This window comes from Mobula hypostoma, chromosome 5 (genome assembly GCF_963921235.1).
Source record: "Mobula hypostoma chromosome 5, sMobHyp1.1, whole genome shotgun sequence".
NCBI classification, from domain to species: Eukaryota; Metazoa; Chordata; class Chondrichthyes; order Myliobatiformes; family Myliobatidae; genus Mobula; species Mobula hypostoma.
The window spans coordinates 191,495,413-191,518,542 of record NC_086101.1 but is presented as its reverse complement, the minus strand read 5'-3'; the positions used below and the strand labels follow the sequence as shown (position 1 = coordinate 191,518,542).

General features: G+C 46.1%; 1 protein-coding gene across 2 annotated transcripts in view; it reads left to right on the top strand.

The window, feature by feature from the left end:
* Window positions 1-23,130, top strand: part of tmem8b (transmembrane protein 8B) — a 129,682-nt gene that overhangs the window by 59,012 nt on the left and 47,540 nt on the right. For both annotated transcript variants that reach the window (XM_063047741.1, XM_063047740.1), the window contains exon 5: window positions 1,169-1,437. In XM_063047741.1, coding sequence (XP_062903811.1) covers window positions 1,169-1,437 — 269 coding nt within the window. The remainder of the gene's footprint in view (window positions 1-1,168; window positions 1,438-23,130) is intronic.

The following is a 23,130-nucleotide window of genomic DNA, read 5'->3' as shown; positions in this document are numbered from 1 at the left end:
GGAGCCTGCCTGCGACCAGGAGGGGGTAGAAGGCAACTGCAGTGCCTCCAGGCACAGAGCCTAAGGACAGAGACATATAAATGCATGCATGCACGTGCACATATACTGACTGTGTGGGCATGAGGCCAGGGCAGACACAACGAGCGCCATTGTAACAGCAAGTTGTATTAATCTAAGCTGTGAGCCATGATTGGAGGCTTGGTGTTCATTAGCTCATTATTTTTATTATTTTTGTTGTTGTTGTGTTGTTGACACACACTCAGCTTTTCTCCCTCCGCCATCAGATTTCTGAACGGTGCATGAACCCACGAACACTACCTCACTGCTTTATCCTCTTATTGTAGTACTTATTTGTATATTCCTCATTGCAACCGAGAGTATCTTTTTATGTATTGCACTGTACTGCTGCCGCAAAACAACACATTTCCGTAAGACCATACGATATAGGAGCAGAATTAGGCCATTTGGCCCATCGGGTCTGCTCCACCATTTCATCATGGCTGATCCATTTCCCTCTCAAGCCCAATCTCCAGCCTTCTCCCCGAAACCTTTCACGGCCTGACTAATCAAGAATCTATCAACCTCTGCTCTAAATGCTGCCAATGACTTGGCTTCCACAGCTGTCTGTGGCAATGGATTCCACATATTCACCCACCTCTGGCTGAAGAAATTCCTCCTCATCTCCGTTTTAAATGGACGTCCCTCTATTCTGAAGCTGTGTCTCTGGTTCCAGACTCCCCCACCAAAGTAAACATCCACTCTATCTTGGCCTTTCAATATTCAGCATGTTTTAATGAGATCCCCCCCCCCATTCTTCTAAATCGCAGTGAGTACAGGCCCAGAGCCTTCAATCCCTGCTCATGTCATAACCCTTTCAATCTCAGAGTCACGCTCATGAACCTCCTCTGAACCTTCTGCAATTTCACAACATGTTAGTGATGATAATAAACCTGAGTCTGACTCTGAAATCGGAGTTTGATTATTTTTATAATTTATATTTTTTATTTATTGCACTGCTGCTACAAAACAACTAATTTCACAACTTAGGTCGATGATTCCGATTTATTTTATTACAGATACATCTGGTGAAATGCGTTGTCCAATCCCAATCCCAATCCCAGTCCCAATCCCAATTCTGACTCTCGCCTTCTTGCCCAACCTCCCCCAGGGTCTTCGTTCCCAGTTACACATCCCGGGTGACGGTTCAACTGTCGGACTGCAGCAGCAGCAACAAGACGATACGAGGCTGTCCGGTGTTGTTGAAAGTCAGAGCCAAGGCCCCGCCCCTGCACAACTCCAGCCACGTGGACTGCGGGCCGCTGCACGTTTGCGAGCTGCGGCACCCAGCTCCCTTCTGGCAGCAGTGGTACTACGTGCTGGTGGAAAAATCCAACCGCAGTCTCAGCCTCCACTTCCGCATCGTGCTCCACATCACAGGTAGGATCTCTCATCTCTCCTCATCTCCATCCTTCAGACGGTGTAAGATTCACTTTATCTGTTATCGAAACATACAGTGAAATGTGCCATTTGCGACAACGAACAACACAGTCCGAGGATTGTGCTGGGGGCAGTCTGCATGGGTCGTTGTGCTTCCAGTACCAACAGGGCACACCCACAAATTACCACCAAGGCTCAGGAGGCAACAGAGCAATGAATGGGATTAATAGAGATGGGTACAGAGTGGCACTGTAGCATAGTGGTAAATGTAACTGTTACTTACTTACTTTATTGTCACCAGACAATTGATACTAGAACGTACAATCATCACAGCGATATTTGATTCTGCGCTTTGCGCTCCCTGGACTACAAATCAATAGTAAATACTAAACATTTAAATTATAAATCATAAATAGAAAATAGAAAAAGGAAAGTAAGGTAGTGCAAAAAACCGAGATGCAGGTCTGGATATTTGGGGGGTACGGCCCAGATCCGGGTCAGGATCCGTTCAGCAGTCTTATCACAGTTGGAAAGAAGCTGTTCCCAAATCTGGCCGTACGAGTCTTCAAGCTCTTGAGCCTTCTCCCGGAGGGAAGAGGGACAAAAGGTGTGTTGGCTGGGTGGGTCGTGTCCTTGATTATCCTGGCAGCACTGCTCCGACAGCGTGCGGTGTAAAGTGAGTCCAAGGACAGAAGATTGGTTTGTGTGATGTGCTGGGCTGTGTTCACGATCTTCTGCAGCTTCTTTCGGTCTTGGACAGGACAACTTCCATACCAGGTTGTGATGCACTCTAGAAGAATGCTTTCTGCGGTGCATCTACAAAAATTAGTAAGGGTTTTAGGGGACAGGCCAAATTTCGTTAGTTTTCTCAGGAAGTAAAGGCGCTGGTGGGCCTTCTTGGCAGTGGACTCTGCTTGGTTGGACCAAGTCAGGTCATTTGTGATATTGACCTCGAGGAATTTAAAGCTTTTGACCTGTTCCACTTGCGCAGCACCGATGTAAATTGGGTCGTGCGGTCCACTACTCCTTCTGAAGTCAACAATCAATTCCTTCATCTTGCTGACGTTGAGGGATAGGTTATTGTCTTCGCACCATGCCACCAGGTTCTTAATTTCCTCTCTGTACTCAAACTTATCATTACCCAAGATACGGCCTACAATTAAGGAGTATTCTTACCAGCAACCAATCTTCAGGTTTGAGTATGGATAGCAGATTGAACTTAAAATGCAGCTCTGAACAATTAGACCTCAGAAGTCTGCATTTGCATGAATGCACCCTAGAGTCGGTGAGGGATTAGCATTCATTTTTGGTGCCTGGGAGTCTGGGTACGAAGAAGGAAGTGTGTGAAGACTATATGTAATTCAAAGGAAGCATTGTAGATACATTGTAAGTACGGAATTGTCCTGCTGTTAACTTTGATCTTTAGCATATAAAATGTCATGTAATATTGGACCAATCAGTCCTCTTCTTCCAAGGGTGATTCTCCTCAATATGATGCCTGTTGCTCAATTAAACACTACCATATTTTGATGTCTCTCCGGTGACTTAGTGCAAGTGACTACAGTGATCTGTGATCCGGGTTCAATCCCAACTGCTGTCTGTAAGGAGTTTTTATGTTCTCCCCATGACCGCGTGGGTTTCCTCCAGGTGCTCTGGTTTCCTCCCACAGTCTGAAAATGTACAGATTAGTGTTAGTAAGTTGGTGACACTTGTGAGGGGCCCCCAGCACACCCCTCGTACTGTATAGGTTGTTTGCACAAAACAACACGTTTCACTGTGCCTTCCAATGCACATGCGACAAATAAAACAAATTTTTAAAATCTTTCTGGTCAGTATGGACCAAGTGTTCTGAAGGGCCTGATACCTTGACTCTTTGACTTTGTGACACTCCATTTACAAGCACTTGGGTCCAAGTAATCTATGCCATCAAGTAGATGCAAAACGATTGTTCAGTGGATGTGTAACAGTCTTGCAATGCATTTGTAATGATTACAGAGTGGGGATGCAAGGCATGGATGGGTGAGCAGTGGGCCTGCAGATGCCATTCAGTACGCATGTGATGGGCTGTGCTGTGGATTGGCGGCAAGGTCAAGGTCGCAGTGATCTTCGAGCCTTTACCACTGGTCCAATTGCCCGTAAGGCAAGTTACCCTCTCAAGTATCTCCCCTGCAATGAAGGTGACACAGTGACCATAGTTCAGTTCCTGCCGCTGCCTGCAAAGAGTTTGTACGTTCTCCCCGTGACTGCGCGGGTTTCCTCCGGGTGCTCCGGTTTCCTCCCGCATTACAAAGACGTACTGGTTAGGGTTAATGAGCAGTTGCCCCCAGGGGCATGGTGACACTTGTGGGCTGACCCCAGCCCTCCCCCAGGCTGCAGTGGCCATTATCGCAAACAAAGCATTTCACTGCATTTCAACGTTTCGACGTACATCATGGCAGATTTCAACCTTTAAGAGAAATTTGTATAGGTACATGGATGGGAAGAGAATGTTGGATTATGGTCAGGGTGTAGGTTGATGAGATTAGGCAGAATGGACTAGATGGGCTGAAGGGCCTGTTTCTGTTTTGTAGTGTTCTATGACTCTATGTGACAAGTAAAACTAACTTTTAAACCTTTAAAGGACACAGGAGCACGGATGCATTCAGGAGGAATGCTCATTCATGGGAACATATGGCTGGGAGGGACTTTCTCTAACTGTCTGACAAACATGATAAAACAAGAAGAAATAATTAATATATAATCCAGCCTAATGAATACACACAAGCAGGCAGCGATTCCAATTACTATGAATTCATGAAGCAGAAAGTGGTGTCCTCATTCGAATGAAATATTCATGTTTTGAGCTGTGATTTCACTTTGAGATGGATGAACTCAGCGTGGTAGCAGGGTGTTGAGATACACTATGAACTACAGGGTCAGAGTACAGCACCGCTTGCAGAAGTGTACCTGCACGTGTGGGCGTGCATGTATCCGCGTTCACGAGCATAGCGGTACACGTGTATACACGTGTGTGCCCTTCCGTTGCCCCTCCTGTGGGTGAGTGGGATTTGAATGAGGACAGAGTTAGTGGGAAAGCAGAAATTAATATTGTATTGTGTTCAACAACAGACTACTGCAATATTCATGGACTCGGTCTTAGACTATATACTTTTTTGATGTGACTGTATTTCATTAATATCTTATATGCATTTGCTATATGTGACGTGGTGAAGATACGTCTTTACCAAAGGGACTGTAGGGCACTCCCTTCCCTCCGCTAGCCTGCAGGTCACCCTCGGGCAAGGTGTAGCACCTGCTTAGGGTCACGTGAGCCATGGGAGAAGGTGGTGGATGGCCGTATAAGCAGCCGGTGCAGACCTCAAGTCCTGGTTATGTGTCCACTGACGTCAGGCAGAAAACCTCTGAAGAGTATTGATAATGGCTGGGGTCACTCACCTTGTAAAGACACTGCTCAGAAGAAGGCAATGGAAAAACACTCCTGTAGGAAAAATTTGCCAAGAACAATCAAGGTCATGGAAAGGCCATGATCGCCCACATCATACGACATGGCACATAACAATGATGATATCTTATATGTGCTATATGTGCCTTGTGCTGTGTGTGACTGTTAGTACTGTGTTTTGTACCTTGGCCCCGGAGTAACATTGTTTCATTTGGCTGCATTCATGGAAGTTCATGTATGGTCGAATGACAATTGAACTTGAACTTAATAGGTTGCAGGGAGTTAACCTATTAACTTCGACTTCTACTTATCAAGTTTATGCAAGCTCTCAGTAAATTCAAGATTGATGGGATGGTTCTGAGGGCTTGCATACAGACGTTGGGCTGAAAAGCCTCTTACAGTGTTTGAAGGAAATAAGACCATAACACAGAGGAGCAGAATTATGACATTCAGCCCATCGAGTCTGTTTTTGGCTGAGAATGCCGACAGCCCTATTGAATCAGGAGTGAGAGAGGAGGAGACTCAGGTCTGTGAGTGAGATTTAAGACCATAAGACCATAAGACATAGGAGCAGAATTAGGCTATCTGGCCCATTGAGTCTGGTCCACCGTTCAATCATGGTTGATCATTTTTTCTATTTCCTCCTCAACCCCTGTTCCCGGCCTTCTTCCCGTAACCTTTGATGCATGTCCAGTCGACAACCTATCAATCTCTGCCTTAAATACACCCAACAACCTGCCCTCCACAGTTGTATGTGGCAACAAATTCCACAAATTCACCAGCCTTCGGCTTAAAAAATTTCTCCACATCTCTGTTTTGAAAGGGTGCCCCTCTGTCCTGAGTCTGTGCCTTCTTGTCCTAGACTCTCCCACCATGGAAAACGTGCTTTCCACATCTACTCTGTCTAGACCTTTCAACATTCTGAATTCCAGTGAATACAGACCCAGAGCCATCAAACTTTCCTCGTACGATAACCCTTTCATCCCTGGAATCATCCTTGTGAACCTCCTCTGGACCCTCTCCAATGCCAGCACATCTTTTCTAAGATGAGGGGCCCAAAACTGTTCCCAATACTCAAGCTGAGGCCTCACCTGTGCCTTATAAAGCCTCAGCATCACATCCCGGCTCTTGTATTCTGGACCTCTTGAAATGTATGCTAACGTGGCATTTGCCTTCCTCACCACCGACGCAACCTGCAAGTTAGCCTTTAGGGTGTTCTGCACAAGGACTCCCAAGTCCCTCTGCATCTTAGATTACTGGATTTTCTCCCCATTTAGAAAGTAGTTTGCACGTTTATTTCTACCACCAACGTGCATGACCATGCATTTTCCAACATTGTGTTTCATTTGCCACTTTCTTGCCTATTCTCCTTCCGCAGCCTCCCTGTTTACTAAACACTGCCTGCCCCTTGACTAATCTTCGTATCATCTGCAAACTTGGCAACAAAGCCATCTATTCCACCATCTAAATCATTTATATACAGCATAAAAAGAAGTGGTCCCAACATCGACCCCTGTGGAACACCACTAGTCACTGGCAGCCAACCAGAAAAGGATCCTTTTATTCCCACTCGCTGCCTCCTACCAATCAACCAATGCTCTAACCACGTTAGTAACTTTCCTGTAATACCATGGGCTCTTAACTTGGTAAGCAGCCTCATGGGTGGCACCTTGTCAAAGGCTTCTGAAAGTCCAAATGTACAACTTCCACTGCATTCCGTTTATCTATCCTACTTGTAATCTCCTCAAAGAATTCCAACAGATTTGTCAGGCAAGATTTTCCCTGAAGGAAACCATGCTGACTTTGTACTATCTTGTCCTGTGTCACCAAGTACTCTATCACCTCATCCTTAACAATTGACTCTAACATCTCCCCAACCACTGAGGCTAACTGGTCTATAATATCCTTTCTGCTGCTTTCCTCCTTTCTTAAAGAGTGGTATGACATTTGTAATTTTCCAGTCCACTGGCCCCATGCCAGAGTCCAATGATTTTTGAAAGATCATTTCTAATGCCACCACAATCTCTAACGCTACCTCTTTCAGAACCCTTGGGTGCAGTTCATCTGGTCCGGGTGACTTATGTACCTTTAGGTCTTTCAGCTTTTTGAGCACTTTCTCCTTTGTAATAGTAACTGCACCCACTTCTCTTCCTTCACACACTACAACATCAAGCATACTGATAGTGTCTTCCACAGTGAAGACTGATGTAAAATACTCCTTGTCCCCCGTTATTATTTCTCCGGCCTCATTTTCTAGCGGTCCTATATCCACTCTCATTTCTCTTTTATTTTTAACAGACTTGAAAAAACTTTTACTATCCAATTTGATATGAATTGCTAGCCTGCTTTCATATTTCATTTTTTCCTTTCTAATGATTTTTTTAGTTGCTCCCTGTAAGTTTTTAAAATTTTCCCAATCCTCTATCTTACCACTAATTTTTGCTTTGTTGTATGCCCTTTCTTTTGCTTTTACAATAACTTTGACTTCCCTTGTCAGCCATGGTTGTACTATTTTGCCATTTGAGTATTTCTTCATTTTTGGATTACCCTTGTCCTGTACCTTCATTTTTTTTCCAGAAACTCGCGCCATTGCTGCTCTGCTGACATCCCTGCCAGCAGCTCCTTCCAATTTACTTTAGCCAACTGCTCTCTCATACAACTATAATTTCCCTCACTCCACTGAAATACTGCTGCATCAGACTGTACTTTCTCCCTATCAAATTTCAAGTTGGACACAATCATATTGTGATCACTGGTTCCTAAGGGTTATTTTACCTTAAGCTCCCTAATTGCCTCCGGTTCATTACGTAACACCCAATCCAGTAGAGCTGATCCCCCAGTAGGCTCAATGACAAACTGCTCTAAAAAGTCATCACTCAGGTTTTCAACAAGCTCACTCTCCTGAGATCCATTACCAACCTAATTTTCCCAATCGATCTGCATGTTAAACTTTCCCATGACTATCATAACAATGCTCCTTTGACATGCCTTCACTATTTCCCTTTGTCATCTGCAGTCCAAATCCCAACCACAGTTGGGAGGCCTGTATATAACTGCCATCAGGGTCCTTTTCCCCTTGCAGTTTCTTAACTCAACCCACAAGGATTCAGTATCTTCCGACCCTATGTCACATCTTTGTACTGATTTGATGCCATTCTTTACCAGCAGAGCCACGCCACCCCCTCTGCCTACCTTCCTATCCCTCTGATACAACGTGTAACCTGGGATATTCAGTTCCCAACTACAACCACCCTTCAGCCACAATTCAGTGATGGCCACAGCATCATACCTGACAATCTGTAATATTGCAACAAGAACAACCACCTTATTTCTTATACTACACGAATTTAGATACAACACCTTGAGTACCGTAATTGCTGTCCTTTCTGATTCTGCATCCATAATGATTTGATACTCAGCCTGTTGGCTGCAACTAAGCCCCATCACCTGCTTGCCCTTCCTGACAGTCTGACTGCATGCTATCTTTACTTTTTTACCATCCGTCCTATCCTGAGTCCCTTCACTCTGGTTCCCACCCCCCTGCCAAGTTAGTTTAAACCGTCCCCCAACAGCTCCAACAAACCTGCCCACAAGAATATTGGTCCCCCTCGGGTTCAGGTGCAACCCGTCACTTTTGAACTCCCCCCAAAGAGATCTCAGCCACGCATTAATCTGCCAATTCATCCTGGTACTACCCCCACTGGCACCTGGCACAGGCAGCATTCCAGAAATTACTATTCAGGATGTCCTGCTTCTCAGCTTTCGACCTAGCTCTGTAAATTCTCTTTTCAGGACCTCATTGCTTTCCCTTCCTATGTCATATGTACCAAGGCAGCTAGCTGCTCCCCCTCCTCGCCAAAACGTTGTGGACATGATCTGAGATACCCTTGACCCTGGCTCCTGGGAGGCAACATACCATCCGGGTGTCCCGTTCACGTCCACAGAATCTCCTGTCTGTTCCCCCCACTATTGAGTCCGCTCCCTTCTTCTCTCTCTTTCCCTCCTGCACACGGACCCATGCTCAGTGACTGTAACCCGGGTACCGTGGCCTTCTCCTGGGAGGTCATTCCCCACAAAACTATCCAAAGTGGTATACTTGTTTCTGAGGGGAATGGCCACAGGGGTGCTCTGCTCTAACTGTCTATTTCCTTTCTCCTGACGGTCACCCAGCTACTCTCCTTCTGCAACTTCGGGTTGATGACTTCCCTGTAACTCTGATCGATTATCTCCTCTCTCTCCCGTACAAGCCCAAGGTCATCCAGTTGCTGCTCCCGATCCCTAACACGGTCTTCAAGGAGCTGCAGCTGGATGCACTTCCCCGGGAGACTCTGGGTCTCCCAGTTCTCCAACATCCGGCACAAAGAGCACACCACAGCCATTTAAGTGGTACAGTAAGAGGGAAAAACAACAAAAAGGAAACCTTAACAGAAACTTTACACAGAGCCGATGCCTCCTCGGAGCTGAAGCCTGGTTTGAGACAAAGCCTGTTGCTTCTACTCTCGCCACTGGCCTACTCAAGACAATGGCCGCTCCGCTTATCCCTTCTGTACTTTTATTCAGTTCGTAGAGCCCTGCTGTTGCTGCTGATAGGCCACGTACAATGGACAAACACTCTCGAAGTTCCCTTTAAGGAGGAGCTTTTAAAAAGGAGGATTTAAAAAGCAGGATTCACGGATTTTCAGCATTTTTCTTTGTGTGAGATGTGGGAATTCTCGGAGACTTTCAGCCTCCTGGATAACCACATCTGCAACAGGTACACCGAGCCGCAGCTCCTCAGAGAGCGTGTTAAGAAACTGGAGCTACAACTCGGTGGGGTGGGGTGGAGTGGGGTGATGTGGTGTGCAGCTGCAGCGACCAAGCCTCTGGGCCCTGAGTCTGGTGCTGTGGCTCAGAAGGGGTGGGGAGAAGAGGACTGCACTGGTGAAAGGGGATTCCACTGTCACAGGAACAGAGTTGATGTGAGGAGAACCCTGTGCAGGGTCAACCCACGGAAGGCTGCTGGACCAGACAATATTCCTGGTAGAGTGCTTAGAGGATGTTCAAACCAGCTAGCAGATATTCGCACTGACATCTTCAACATCTCCCTGAGCAGTGCCGTCGTTCCTACTTGCTTCAAGGCCGCCACCATCGTCCCCGTGCCGAAGAAGTTCTCAGTGTCCTACCTCAATGATTACCGTCCCGTCGCACTCACATGAAGTGTTTCGAGAGGCTCGTCATGAGGCACATCAAGACCCTGCTGCCCCCCTCACTGGACCCCCTGCAGTTCGCGTACCATCCCAACCGTTCAACAGACAACACCATTGTCATCACCCTCCACCTGGCCCTAACCCACCTGGACAAAAAAGACACATACATTCGAATGCTGTTCATAGACTTCAGTTCAGCATTCAACACAATCATTCCTCAGCACCTGATTGGAAAGCTGAGCCTACTGGGCCTGAACACCTCCCTCTGCAACTGGATCCTAGACTTCCTGACTGGGAGACCTCAGTCAGTCCGGATTGGAAGCAGCATCTCCAACACCATCATACTGAGCACGGGGCCCCCCAGGGCTGTGTGCTCAGTCCACTGCTGTTCACTCTGCTGACCCACGACTGTGCTGCAACACACAGCTCGAACCACGCCATCAAGTTCGCTGATGACACGACCATGGTGGGTCTCATCAGCAAGAACGATGAGTCAGCATACAGAGAGCATCCTGTCTCTGAATGTGAACAAAACAAAAGAGATGGTTGTTGACTTCAGGAGGACATGGAGCGACCACTCTCCACTGAACATCGATGACTCCTCCATAGGGATCGTTAAGAGCACCAAATTTCTTGGTGTTCACCTGGCGGAGAATCTGGTCCCTAACACCAGTTCCATAGTAAAGAAAGCCCAGCAGCGTCTCTACTTTCTGCGAAGGCTGAGAAAAGTCCATCTCCCACCCCCCATCCTCACCACATTCTACACAGGTTGTATTGAGAGCATCCTGAGCAGCTGTATCACGGCCTGGTTCGGGAATTGCACCAACTCGGATCGCAAGACCCTGCAGCGGATAGTGAGGTCAGCTGAGAAGATCATCAGGGTCTCTCTTCCCGCTATTACAGACATTTACACCAGGGGAACCCAACCTTTTTTGCACGGCGGACTGGTTTAATATTGACAATATTCTTGCGGACCAGGCGACCGGGTGGGGGAGGGGGGGTGTTCAAGTAGGGTTAAACTCACCGCAACAAGTCTTTTACAGCTAGGGTTGCCAACTTTCTCACTCCCAAATATGGAACAAAAGTAGCAGTCAAATTATGACAAAGGGTCTTGGCCCGAAACGTCGACTGTACCTCCTCCTATAGATGCTGCCTGGCCTGCTGTGTTCACCAGCATGTTTTGTGTGTATTGATGAGACGCTTGTGTTTACCCCGAGAAGGACTACCATGACCATGAAGCCTTGCGCGGGCTCCCGTGTGCGCATGCGTGACGTTCGCATATGTGACGTGCGCTTACATACCGATTTTTTTTCTACAAATCGGTTTTGGCTTAATCTTCCCGACTACACTGTACATACATTATTTCTACTTTATATAGGCTGTGCATTTATCATATCACTAATGCTTTTACTATATGTTAGTGTTACTTTAGGTTTTATGTGTTATTTGGTAGGTTATTTTTTGGGTCTGGGAACGCTCAAAAATTTTTCCCATATAATTTAATGGTAATTGTTTCTTCACTTTACACCATTTCGGCACGAAAGGTTTCATAGGAACGCTCTACCTTAGCGGGGGAAATACGGGACACGGGCGGTCCCGTATGGGACAAACCAATTTAGCCCAATATACGGGATGTCCCGGCTAATACGGGACAGTTGGCAACCCTATGTTCAAGTTCAACAGTGCATGACAGGGAATGAGGAAAGATGCAGCTGACTCATATCGTCTACTCGTGGCCCCGTAGCACATGCTTTGCGGCCCGGTGGTTGGGGACTACTGATTTAACTAACAGCCACTGGGATAAAAGGGATGGAATGTTACAGACATTTACACCACACGCTGCATCGGCAAAGCAAACAGCATTATGAAAGACCCCAAACACCCCCCATACAAACTCTCCTCCCTCCTACCATCTGGCAAAAGGCACCGAAGTATCCGGGCTCTCACAACCAGACTATGCAACAGTTTCTTCCCCCAAGCCATCAGACTCCTCAATACCCAGAGCCTGGACTGACACCGACCTACTATACCCTCTACTGTGCCTGTTGTCTTGTTTATTATTTATTGTAATGCCTGCACTGTTTTGTGTACTTTATGCAGTCCTGGGTAGGTCTGTAGTCTAGTGTAGTTTTTGTGTTGTTTTACGTAGTTCAGTGTAGTTTTTGTATTGTTTCATGTAGCACCATGGTCCTGAAAAAACGTTGTCTCATTTTTACTGTGTGCTGTACCAGCAATTATGGTCAAAATGACAACAAAAAGTGACTTGACTTGACTTGACTTGGGCGTTGTGTAATGAAACTATTTGATTAGGGAGCTTAAGGTAAAGGAACCCTTGGGAGACAGTTTTCATAATATGATAGAATTCGCCCTGCAGTTTGAGAAGGAGAAGCTGAAGTCAGATGTATCAGTATTACAGTGGAGTAAGGGAATTACAGAGGCATGAGAGAGGAGCTGGCCAACATTTATTGGAAGGGGACACTAGCAGGGACGATGGCAGAACAGCGATGGCTGGAGGTTCTGCGAGCAATTAAGAAAGTGCAGGACAGGTACATCCGAAAGAGGAGGAAGTATTCCAAAGGCAGGATAACGCAACCATGGCTGACAAGAGAAGTCAAAGCCAACATAAAAGCCAAAGAGAGGGTGAATAATAGACCAAGAATTAGTTGGAAGTTAGAGGATTAGGAAGCTTTTAAAACCCAACATAAGGCAACTAAAAAGTCATAAGGAGAGAAAAGATTAAATACGAAGTTAAGCTAGCCAATAATATAAAAGAGGATTCCAAAAGTTTTTTGTTTCAGATACAGTAGGCAGCCGTCGATCCCAGGAGATCATGGGTTTGCGCCGCTGGTGGACTGTGTCCTCTCCAGGGCACAAGCCTGGGTGGCAAGATTTGAAGAGCAAGGGGTATATTGAGGGGGACAGAGGGAGAAAAAGGAGAGAGCAAAAAAGATTGTGTGTATATAAATAAATAACGGATGGGGTACGAGAGGAAGGTGGGGTTGGAGGAACAACACCTTATATTCCGTCTGGGTAGCCTCCAACCTGATGGCATGAACATTGACTTCTCTAACTTCCGCTAATGCCCCACCTCCCCCTCGTACCCCATCTGTTATTTATTTATATACACACATTCTTTCTCTCTCTCTCCTTTTTCTCCCTCTGTCCCTCTCACTATACCCCTTGCCCATCCTTTGGGTTTTCCCCCCCTCCCCCTTTTCCCTCTCCCTGGGCCTCCTGTCCCATGATCCTCTCATATCCCTTTTGCCAATCACCTGTCCAGCTCTTGGCTCCATCCCTCCCCCTCCTGTCTTCTCCTATCATTTTGGATCTCCCCCTCCCCCTCCCACTTTCAAATTTTTACTAACTCTTCCTTCAGTTAGTCCTGACGAAGGGTCTCGGCCCAAAACGTCGACCGTACCTCTTCCTAAAATTGACTCCTTTTACCTTAGGCCACGAACTTATCAATCACCCCTCGTATTGTTAAGAACTCATTGAAAACAGGTGATCCTCCAATTTTCTGCATCAATAAATTGGTTGAGTTAGTAAGGTAATATACATTATTACACCTGATGAAAGTTAGCGTAGTAATTGCAAAGGGGATGAATGCTTTTCTAGCCTCATATTTTGGTTTTCAGCTTTTAGTAAATTGCTGATAGGTTTTGGAATTTTTCTTGTGCTTTGACGTGATAAATAATATTTTGTAGATTGGCTCAAAATCCTACTTCATTTTAAATTTAGAAAATGAGACTGCAGAATATGAAAGTGGCCTAATTCTGCTCCCATGTCCTATAGTCTGATCTCTTAGAAGGGATGCGTGCTGGCATCCGGAGGTGGTTTACGGAAATGATCTTGGGAATGAAAGGGTTAATATATGATTTGTGTTTGATTGCTGTGAGGCTGTAGTCACTGGAGTTTAGAAGCATGATGGAGAAATTCATTGAAAGAGACTAAATGTTGAAAGATCTTGATAGAATGGATAGGAGAGGATGTCTCCAGTGGTGGGAGAGGCTAGGACTAAAGGCACAGTGTCAGAGTAGAAGAGCGTCCCACTAGCACAGAGATGAGGAAGAATTTCTTTATCCAGGGGGTGGTGAATCTGTGGAATTCATTGCAAAAGATGGCTGTGGAGGCCAAGTCATTGGATATACTTAAACAGAGATTAATAGATTCTTGATTAGTAAAGGCATCAAAGGTTACGGGGAGAAGACAGGAAAAGGAAAATAAATCAGCCATGATTGAATGTCAGAGCAAACTCGATTGGCTGAATGAGCTAATTCTGTTCCCATGTCTTATGGTCTAATGATGGGCTGAAGGGCTGTTCTGTTCTGTATAAGGGTATGAAAATGATCCTCAGGGTGTATATGACGACGTACATGTACTTTGTTAATAAATTTACTTTGAACTTTGACCCGCTCTCTGTGACGTTACAGTGGCAATATTAGAGAGCTTGTTAAAATAAGAAGGGACTGGTGGCATCCGTTAGTCTTGCGAGACCATGGATCTGCGCCTGGAAAGTCTTCGCTCTCCAGGGCGCAGGCCTGGGCAAGGTTGTATGGAAGACCAGCAGTTGCCCATGCTGCAAGTCTCCCCTCTCCACGACACCGATGTTGTCCAAGGGAAGGGCAAGGGCTGATACAGCTTGGCACCAGTGTCATTGCAGGAGTTGCCAGAGCGAGGTTGAAGGCAACGTCGGATTGCCTTAGGGACTCCAGCTCCGGATTTGTCCTCAGGATTTACTCCCGAAGCCTCTCCTGTCAGTGGGTATGGCCGCAAGGCAACGGAGGTTTGAAATCAGAGTTTTCCCTCTCTTAGATGGACTGCCTTCCCAGGCTGACGAGCTCCATCTGCCTGAAGCACTGGTTTTAAGGCACCAGGACCCACCTTCGCCCCTGCTCCTGTCAGTCGAAACAGTTCCGCCGGGCTTAGAGGCTAAACCACACGAGAAGGCCAGGAGTTGGACTCGGTTGTCAGAGGCTATTTGAGGCGCATGCCATGAGGAGCACTTCTAGGTAGTGGGAGCTTGTCCCCACTACCACCCCTCGGCTTGACAACCTTGGAACCAGGAAGGGACTGAGTTCTGGATAATCCTGGATGCGAGGCATCCAAGGGAAGGAGGAAGGGGAGTGATAGTTCTGATTGAAGAATATGTTGTGGAGCCGGAGAGGGAGGATGAGCTGGGACAATCTGGGACGGAATCTGTTCAGAACGATTACGGTGCTTCGTTCTGCAGGCTGCCAAATCCATGTCAGTGCAATTAAAGACTTATTTGCAGCAGCATCGCAGGCACACAGCATCAAATATGCAGCGTCCACAAGGAAAACACAAGTTAAGCATCTTATATACCATTTTTGCAAGGAAGAATAGAGCAAAAAAAAAACAGCATCTATTGTATTGCAAAGTGATCACAGTGCTATAGTGAGGCAGTGATTAGGGTTGTGTTGGCTGGTGGAAGGGCTCCTGAACCTGCTGGTGTGGGACTACAGGATTCAGTACCTCCTGCCCGATGGCAGTGTGAGAGATGGCATGGCCGGGTGGTGGAGTGGGACTACAGGATTCAGTACCTCCTGCCCGATGGGAGTGTGAGAGATGGCGTGGCCGGGTGGTGGTGTGGGACTACAGGATTCAGTACCTCCTGCCCGATGGCAGTGTGAGAGATGGCGTGGCCGGGTGGTGGTGTGGGACTACAGGATTCAGTACCTCCTGCCCGATGGCAGTGTGAGAGATGGCGTGGCTGGGCAGTGGTGTGGGACTACAGGATTCAGTACCTCCTGCCCGATGGGAGTGTGAGAGATGGCGTGGCCGGGCGGTGGTGTGGGACTACAGGATTCAGTACCTCCTGCCCGATGGGAGTGTGTGAGATGGCGTGGCCGGGTGGTGGTGTGGGACTACAGGATTCAGTACCTCCTGCCCGATGGGAGTGTGAGAGATGGCGTGGCCGGGCGGTGGTGTGGGACTACAGGATTCAGTACCTCCTGCCCGATGGGAGTGTGAGAGATGGCGTGGCCGGGTGGTGGTGTGGGACTACAGGATTCAGTACCTCCTGTCCCATGGGAGTGTGAGAGATGGCGTGGCCGGGCGGTGGGGCATGTACCTTGAAACCTACAGTGAAATGCGTCACATGAATGTCGACCAACACAGTCCGAGGAGGTGCTGGGGGCAGCGTGCTGGTGTCGCCATGCTTGCGGTGCCAGTATAGCATGATCACAACTCACTGATCCTAACCTGTGTCAGGAAACCAGAGCTCACTAAGGAAACCCACATGGTCACAGAGAGAGCGTATAAACTTCTTACAGAAAGCAGTGGGGACTGAACCCCAATCGCCTGAACTGTGAACTGTAGCTTTTGGCAAATAAATTAGACATGACCTGGGGAAAACGTATTTGGTATCGGTTTATTATTGTCAGGTATACCAAGATACAGTGACGATCTTTTGTATGCTTTCCATTTAGACCAATTGTGTCATATATACACAGTATATTAATTGGGACACATCAGGACCAGTACATTTTGGCCCAATTAACAGAAGTTCATGGAAATAGTTAAAAAGGTGTATATAAAAAAAAACAAACTACCATTTAACTGAGTAACAAATTATGTAAAGCAACACATACAAAATGCTGCAGGTCAGGCCGTATCTATGGAAATGAATAGAAAGTTGATATTTCTTCAGGACTGAGAAAGAAGGGGAAAGGTGCCAGAATGAAAAGGTGGGGGAAGGTAAAGAGGCGAGTTGGCGTATCTCCCTTCCTTCTCAGTCCCGATGAAGAGCCTCGGCCTGAAACGTCAACTATCTATTAATTTCCATAGATACTGCCTGGCCTGCTGAGTTCTTGCAACATTTTGTGTGTGTTGCTTTGAATTTCCAGCAGCTGCAGATTTTCTTGTGTTAAAAAATCATGTACATAAATAAACTACAGGAGAAATTAGAAAACTACTAATACCACTATGTTACTATAAAATGTGTATTAGTTCCTAATAAATATCGACAGAGGAATTCATCCAATGTACACTGCCGTGTTCTTTTGATTGACCGTAAAAGAACAAAATCAGTACAGACACCTCGTGCAGATAATGGACTATCTACACACAATACTATTGATGATTGCATCCTCCAAATCTTCATTTTCATTGTAACATTCAAGATGATTGTCAATACCTTCAAATTCATTGTAGTTCCTAGCTTGTTGAAATAGTGAAATCATTTCATTTTCACTGCTGGCTTTTTCTGGCAACTCCAAGCCTGAATGCCTGAAACCACAGTGAGTAAAACAGTTCAGAATTTTCTTACGGCTTTTTTCTCGCCAATTATCAGTAAAAAAAAATCACTTTTTTGAAAACACACACACTCAATTGACACTATTTAAAAACTGTTGGCTCTGCACACGATGTAGTGTCTGATGACCACAAATGTGCACGTAATTGATGTTTGTCAGGAACTGTACAGCAATTCTCCTGTCCCAATTAAGCGGCACAATGTCCCAAATAAATGAAAGGAAGCTTGGCTATTTTCTCAATTAATTTTGATTCATTAAGAGTTGTCCCAAATAAGCAGCTGCCCCGATTAACCGATGGCCGAATTAACTGGAATCCATAGGACCATAAGACATAGGAGTGGAATTAGGCCATTCAGCCCATCAAGTCTGCTCCCACATTCTGTCATGGCTGATCCCAGATTCCACTCAACCCTATACACCTGCCTTCTCACCATATATTTTGATGCCCTGACTGAACAGGAAATGATCAACTTCCGCCTTAAATATACCCACGGACTTGGCCTCCACCGCAGTTCGTGGCAGTGCATTCCACAGATTCACTCCTCTCTGGCTAAAAAAATTCCTCCTTACCTCTGTTCTAAAAGGTCACCCCTCAGTTTTGACTACCCCTACCATAGGAAACATCCTCTCCACATCCACCCTATCTAGTGCTTTCAACGTTCGGTAGGTTTCAATGAGATCCCCATGCATTCCTCGAAGTTCCAGAAAATACTGGCCCAAAGCTGCCAAACGCTCCTCATATGTTAACCCCTTCATTCCCAGAATCATCCTCATGAACCTCCTCTGGACTCTCTCCAAAGACAACACATCCTTTCTGAGATATGGGGTCCAAAGCTGTTGACAATACTCCAAGTGCGGCCTGACCAGTGTCTTACAAAGCCTCAGTATTATCTCCTTGTTTTTATATTCTACTCCCCTTGAAATAAATGCCAACATTGCATTTGCCTTCTTTACCACAGACTCAATCTGTAAGTTAACCTTCTGGGAGTCCTCACAAGGAATCTCAAGTCCCTCTGCACCTCTGATGTTTGAGCATTCTCCCCATTTAGACAATAGTCTGCACTATTGGTTCTTTTAACAAAATGCATTATCATACATTTCCCAACACTGTATTCCATCTGCCACTTCTTTGTCCATTTTTCCAATTTGTCTAAGTCCTGCTGCAATCGCATTGCTTCCTCAGCTCTATCTACCCCTCTGCTTATCTTCATATCATCCGCAAACTTTGCCACAAAGCCATTAATTCCATTATCCAAATCACCAACAAACAATATCAAAAGTAGTGGTCCCAATACTGACCCCTGAGGAACACCACTAGTCTCTGGCAACCAACCAGAAAAGGTCCTCTTTATTCCCACTCGCTGCCTTCTGCCTCTCAGCCATTCCTCTATCCATGCCAGGATTTTTCCAGTAACGCCATAGGATTTTATCTTGTTCAGCAGCTTCATGTGTGGCACCTTATCAAATGCCTTCTACAAATCCAAGTAAATGACATCCACTGCCTCCCTTTTGTCCACCCTGCTTGTTACTTCCTCAAAGAACTCTAACAGATTTGCCAGGCAAGATTCCCTTTCCAGAAACTATGCTGACTTTGACTTATTTTATCATTAGTCTCGAAGTACCCCAAAACCTCATCCTTATTAATAGACTCCAACACTTTCCCAACCAGTGAGCTTAGGCTAACTGTCCTAGAGTTTCCTTTCTTTTGTCTTCCTCCCTTCTTAAAGAGTGGAGTGACATTTGAAATCTTCCAGTCCTCCAGGACCATGGCAGAATCAAGTGATTGTTGAAAGATCATGACCAATGCATCTGTTACCTCTTTAGCAACCTCTCTCAGGACTCTGGGGTGTAGTCCATCTGGTCCAGGTGACTTATCCACCTTAAGACCTTTCAGTTTGCCTGGCACTTTTTCCTTTGTAATAGCAATGGCACTCACTCCTGCTCCCTGACATTCACAGACCTCTGGCGCACTGCTAGTATCTTCCACAGTGAAGGCTGAAGCAAAGTACCCATTAAGTTCATCTGTCATTTCTATGTCCCCCATTACTACCTCACCAGCATCATTTTCCAATGGTCCAATATCAACTCTCACCTCCCTTATATAACTGGAAAAAAGGGTACATGCACTGTACATGCAGGTAATAAAGAGGAAAACAGAATCAGGATGAAGTGTTACAGTTACAGGGAGAATGCAGTGCAGGCGGACAACAAGGTGCAAGGGTCACAATAAGGTTGATTGAGAGGTCAAGGGTTAATTCTTTAGCCTGTGAAAAAGCTTGATAACCATGGGATAGATGTTACACTTGAACCTGGTGAGATATGGTCTCAAACTTTTGTATCTTCTACCCAGAAAAGGAGGGAGAGGAGAGAATGACCAGGGTGAGGAAAGAATCTGGGTTTATGTTGGCAGCAGGAACTTTGGATGGAGTCAAGGTTGCTTTGTGTGATGGAATAGGCTGTATTCACAATGTCCTGGGGGAATCTGTGTTGTACCAAACCATGATGTTCAAAGCAAATGTGTTATAAAAGTACATATACATCACCATATACAACCCTGAGATTCATTTTCTTGCAGGCATATACAGTAAATCCAAGGACATAATAGAATCAATGAAAAACCACACCCACCAGACTGACAAACAACCCATTCGCAAAAGTCAACAAACTCTGCAAATACAAAAGGAAAAAAAGAGAAATAATACATAAATAAATAAATAAATATTAAATATTCAGAACATGAGAAGAAGAATCCTTGAAAGTGAGTCCAAAGGTTATGGGAACAGTTCAGTGATGGGGTGAGTTAAGTTGAGTGAAGTTACCTGATGGTTGAGGGGTATTAACTGTCCTGAACCTGGTGGTGTGGGTCCTGAGGCTCCTAAATCTCCTTCCTGATGGTTGAGGGGTATTAACTGTCCTGAACCTGGTGGTGTGGGTCCTGAGGCTCCTGAATCTCCTTCCTGATGGTTGAGGGGTAGTAACTGTTCCTGACCTGGTGGTGTGAGTCCTGAGGCTCCTGTATCTCCATCCAGACGGTTGAGGGGTGGTAACTGTCCTGAACCTGGTGGTGTGAGTCTCGAGGCTCCTGTATCTCCTGCCTGATGGCAGCAGTGAGAAGAGGGTATGATCTGGATGGTGGGGGTCCTTTAGGCTGAATGCTGTTCTACTGTGACAGTGCTCTGTGTAGATTTGCTTAATGGTGGGGAGAGCTTTGCCCATGACGGACTGGGCTGTATCCACTGTGTGATGTGATGTATCTCCAGGTAGATGTGTTCAGTGGTGGTGGGCCATATTCACTACCTGATGTGATGTATCTGGATCGGATGCTCTCTGTGGTGCACCAGTAACCATTGGTGAGACTCATTGTGAACACGTTGAATTTCCTTAGCCATCTGAAGAAGTAAAGGCGTTGGTCCGATGCTTTTGAATGAGCCATTGAGTCACAGCCCAAGAAGAGGCCCTTCGGCCTATCTAATCAATACCAAACATTCTGCCTAGTTTGATCGGTCTTCACCTATACTATTACTCTTCACACCCCTCCCAATCGTGTACTTGTCCACATGTCTCCCAAACGTGCCCTATCTGAGCAGTGCCATGATATTACTCCTGACTATTAAAGTCACCCACTCCCTTTAATTCCTCCTGCTCTGTCATGTGAAAAACAACAGAACTTCAGAACAATGAGCTGCCAGTCCTGTTCCTTCTGAATCCAAGACTCACTAATATCAGAGTTCCATGGGCTGACCCATGCTCTAAGCCAACCCGCCTTACAGACAATACTTCTTGCATTGAAGCAGATGTGACTCAGAACACTATCCCCACCACGCTGAATGTTTCATTTCCTGTCTTTGTACGTAGGCTTAACAGCATCCTTTTCCACAGTCACTTCAGTCTCTGTCCTAGCCCTCTGACTCCCATCTCTCTTCAACTCCAGTTCAAACTCCAGAGCCACAGTGGCAAATCTTTATGCAAAGCTTACACAGAGAGTGAGCTGGGTGAGGAACACATTTACACCACACGCCGCATCCGTAAAGCAAACAGCATTATGAAGGACCCCACGCACCCCTCATACAAACTCTTCTCCCTCCTGCCATCTGGCAAAAGGCACCGAAGCATTCAGGCTCTCACGACCAGACTATGTAACAGTTTCTTCCCCCAAGCCATCAGACTCCTCAATACCCAGAGCCTGGACTGACACCAACCTACTGCCCTCTACTGTGCCTATTGTCTTGTTTATTTTTTTAGATTATGAGGACACGCAGTCCTCTTTTATTGTCATTTAGTAATGCATGCATTAAGGAATGATACAATGTTCCTCCAGTGTGATATCACAGAAACACAGGACAGACCAAGACTGAAAAACTGACAAAAAAAACATAATTACAACATATAGTTACAACAGTGCAAGCAATACCGTAACTTGATGAAGAACAGGCCATGGGCATGGTAAAAAAAAAAGTTCAAAGTCTTTTGAAAGTCCCATCATCTCACGCAGACGGGAGAAGGAAGAAAACTCTCTTCCTGCCATGAGCTTCCAGCGCCGCAAACTTGCCGATGCAGCATCCTGGAAGCACCTGACCACAGTCGGACTCTGAGTCGTCCGAAAACTTCGAGCCTTCGACCAGCCCTCCGACACCGAGCACCGTCTCTGCCGAGTACTTCGACTCCAGCCCCGGCCGCCAGCAACAGGAAAAGCCGAGGATTTGGTGCCTTCCTTCCGGAGATTCTCGATCGCACAGTAGCAGTGGCAGCGAACCGGGCATTTCAGAAGTTTCTCCAGGTGTTCCTCCGTGCTTCTCATGGCTGTCTCCATCAAATCAGGATTGTGCACAGCCCCTACTTAACAAATACGATATCATTTCACCAGAGAGGCCGCACGCGCTGCGTCGCGTTGCCACCTTCTCCTCCTGCCTCATTATTTATGGTAATGCCTGCACTGTTTTGTGCACTTTATGCAGTCCTGGGTAGGTCTGTAGTCTAGTGTAATTTTTGTGTTGGCTTACGTAGTTGAGTGTAGTTTTTGTATTGTTCATGTAGCTCCATGGTCCTGAAAAATGTTCTCTTGTTTTTACTGTGTACTATACCAGCAGTTATGGTCGAAATGACAATAAAAAAGTGACCTGACTTGACTCTGCTGGTGAGGCAAACACAGTTGCAGGACCCCGAGGCAGCTGGACTAATACCTGAAAGGAAGGGAGTGCAGGTCTATGGGGAAGTGAGACAAGAGCCAGTGTGATTAGGAAGGGCCGAATGGCCTGCCACCCACTTTAACTGATCTGATATTCCAGATTGCTGCTGTTTGGGGAGGGAATGAGTCGGAGAAGGGACTGTCACAGAATGTTCAAGAGTATTTAAATAATTAATGATCCCTCTCAGGAATAAATATGCACAGGTCACATTCAATTGAATACATTGCAGGGAAGAATATGCAAATGTGATTATGAAAATTGCAATCATTGCAAATGAATAATGTAGCAGCTGAATCTAATGTTCAAGAGCTCTTTGTCGTTACTTCTTTGTGGTTGTTGAATTGTCCTTTGGCTGGAGCACTCTGTGAGGGGAGAGGAGAGTTTCCCCGCAAAGGTCTCATAGTTCCCGCTCTCCACTGCCATCATACTCCAACCCTCAGCTCCCCTCTCCCCCAGAATTTCTCGGCAAGGTGTTGGGTCGCCTCAGTGTCCTGAATGAGATTTACCCACCACTGAGCCAATGATCCTGGCGATGAAAGTCAAAACGAAGTGTGGATGCTGGGAATGGAACGTAGAACCTAGAAAAGTACAAGAACAAGGACTTC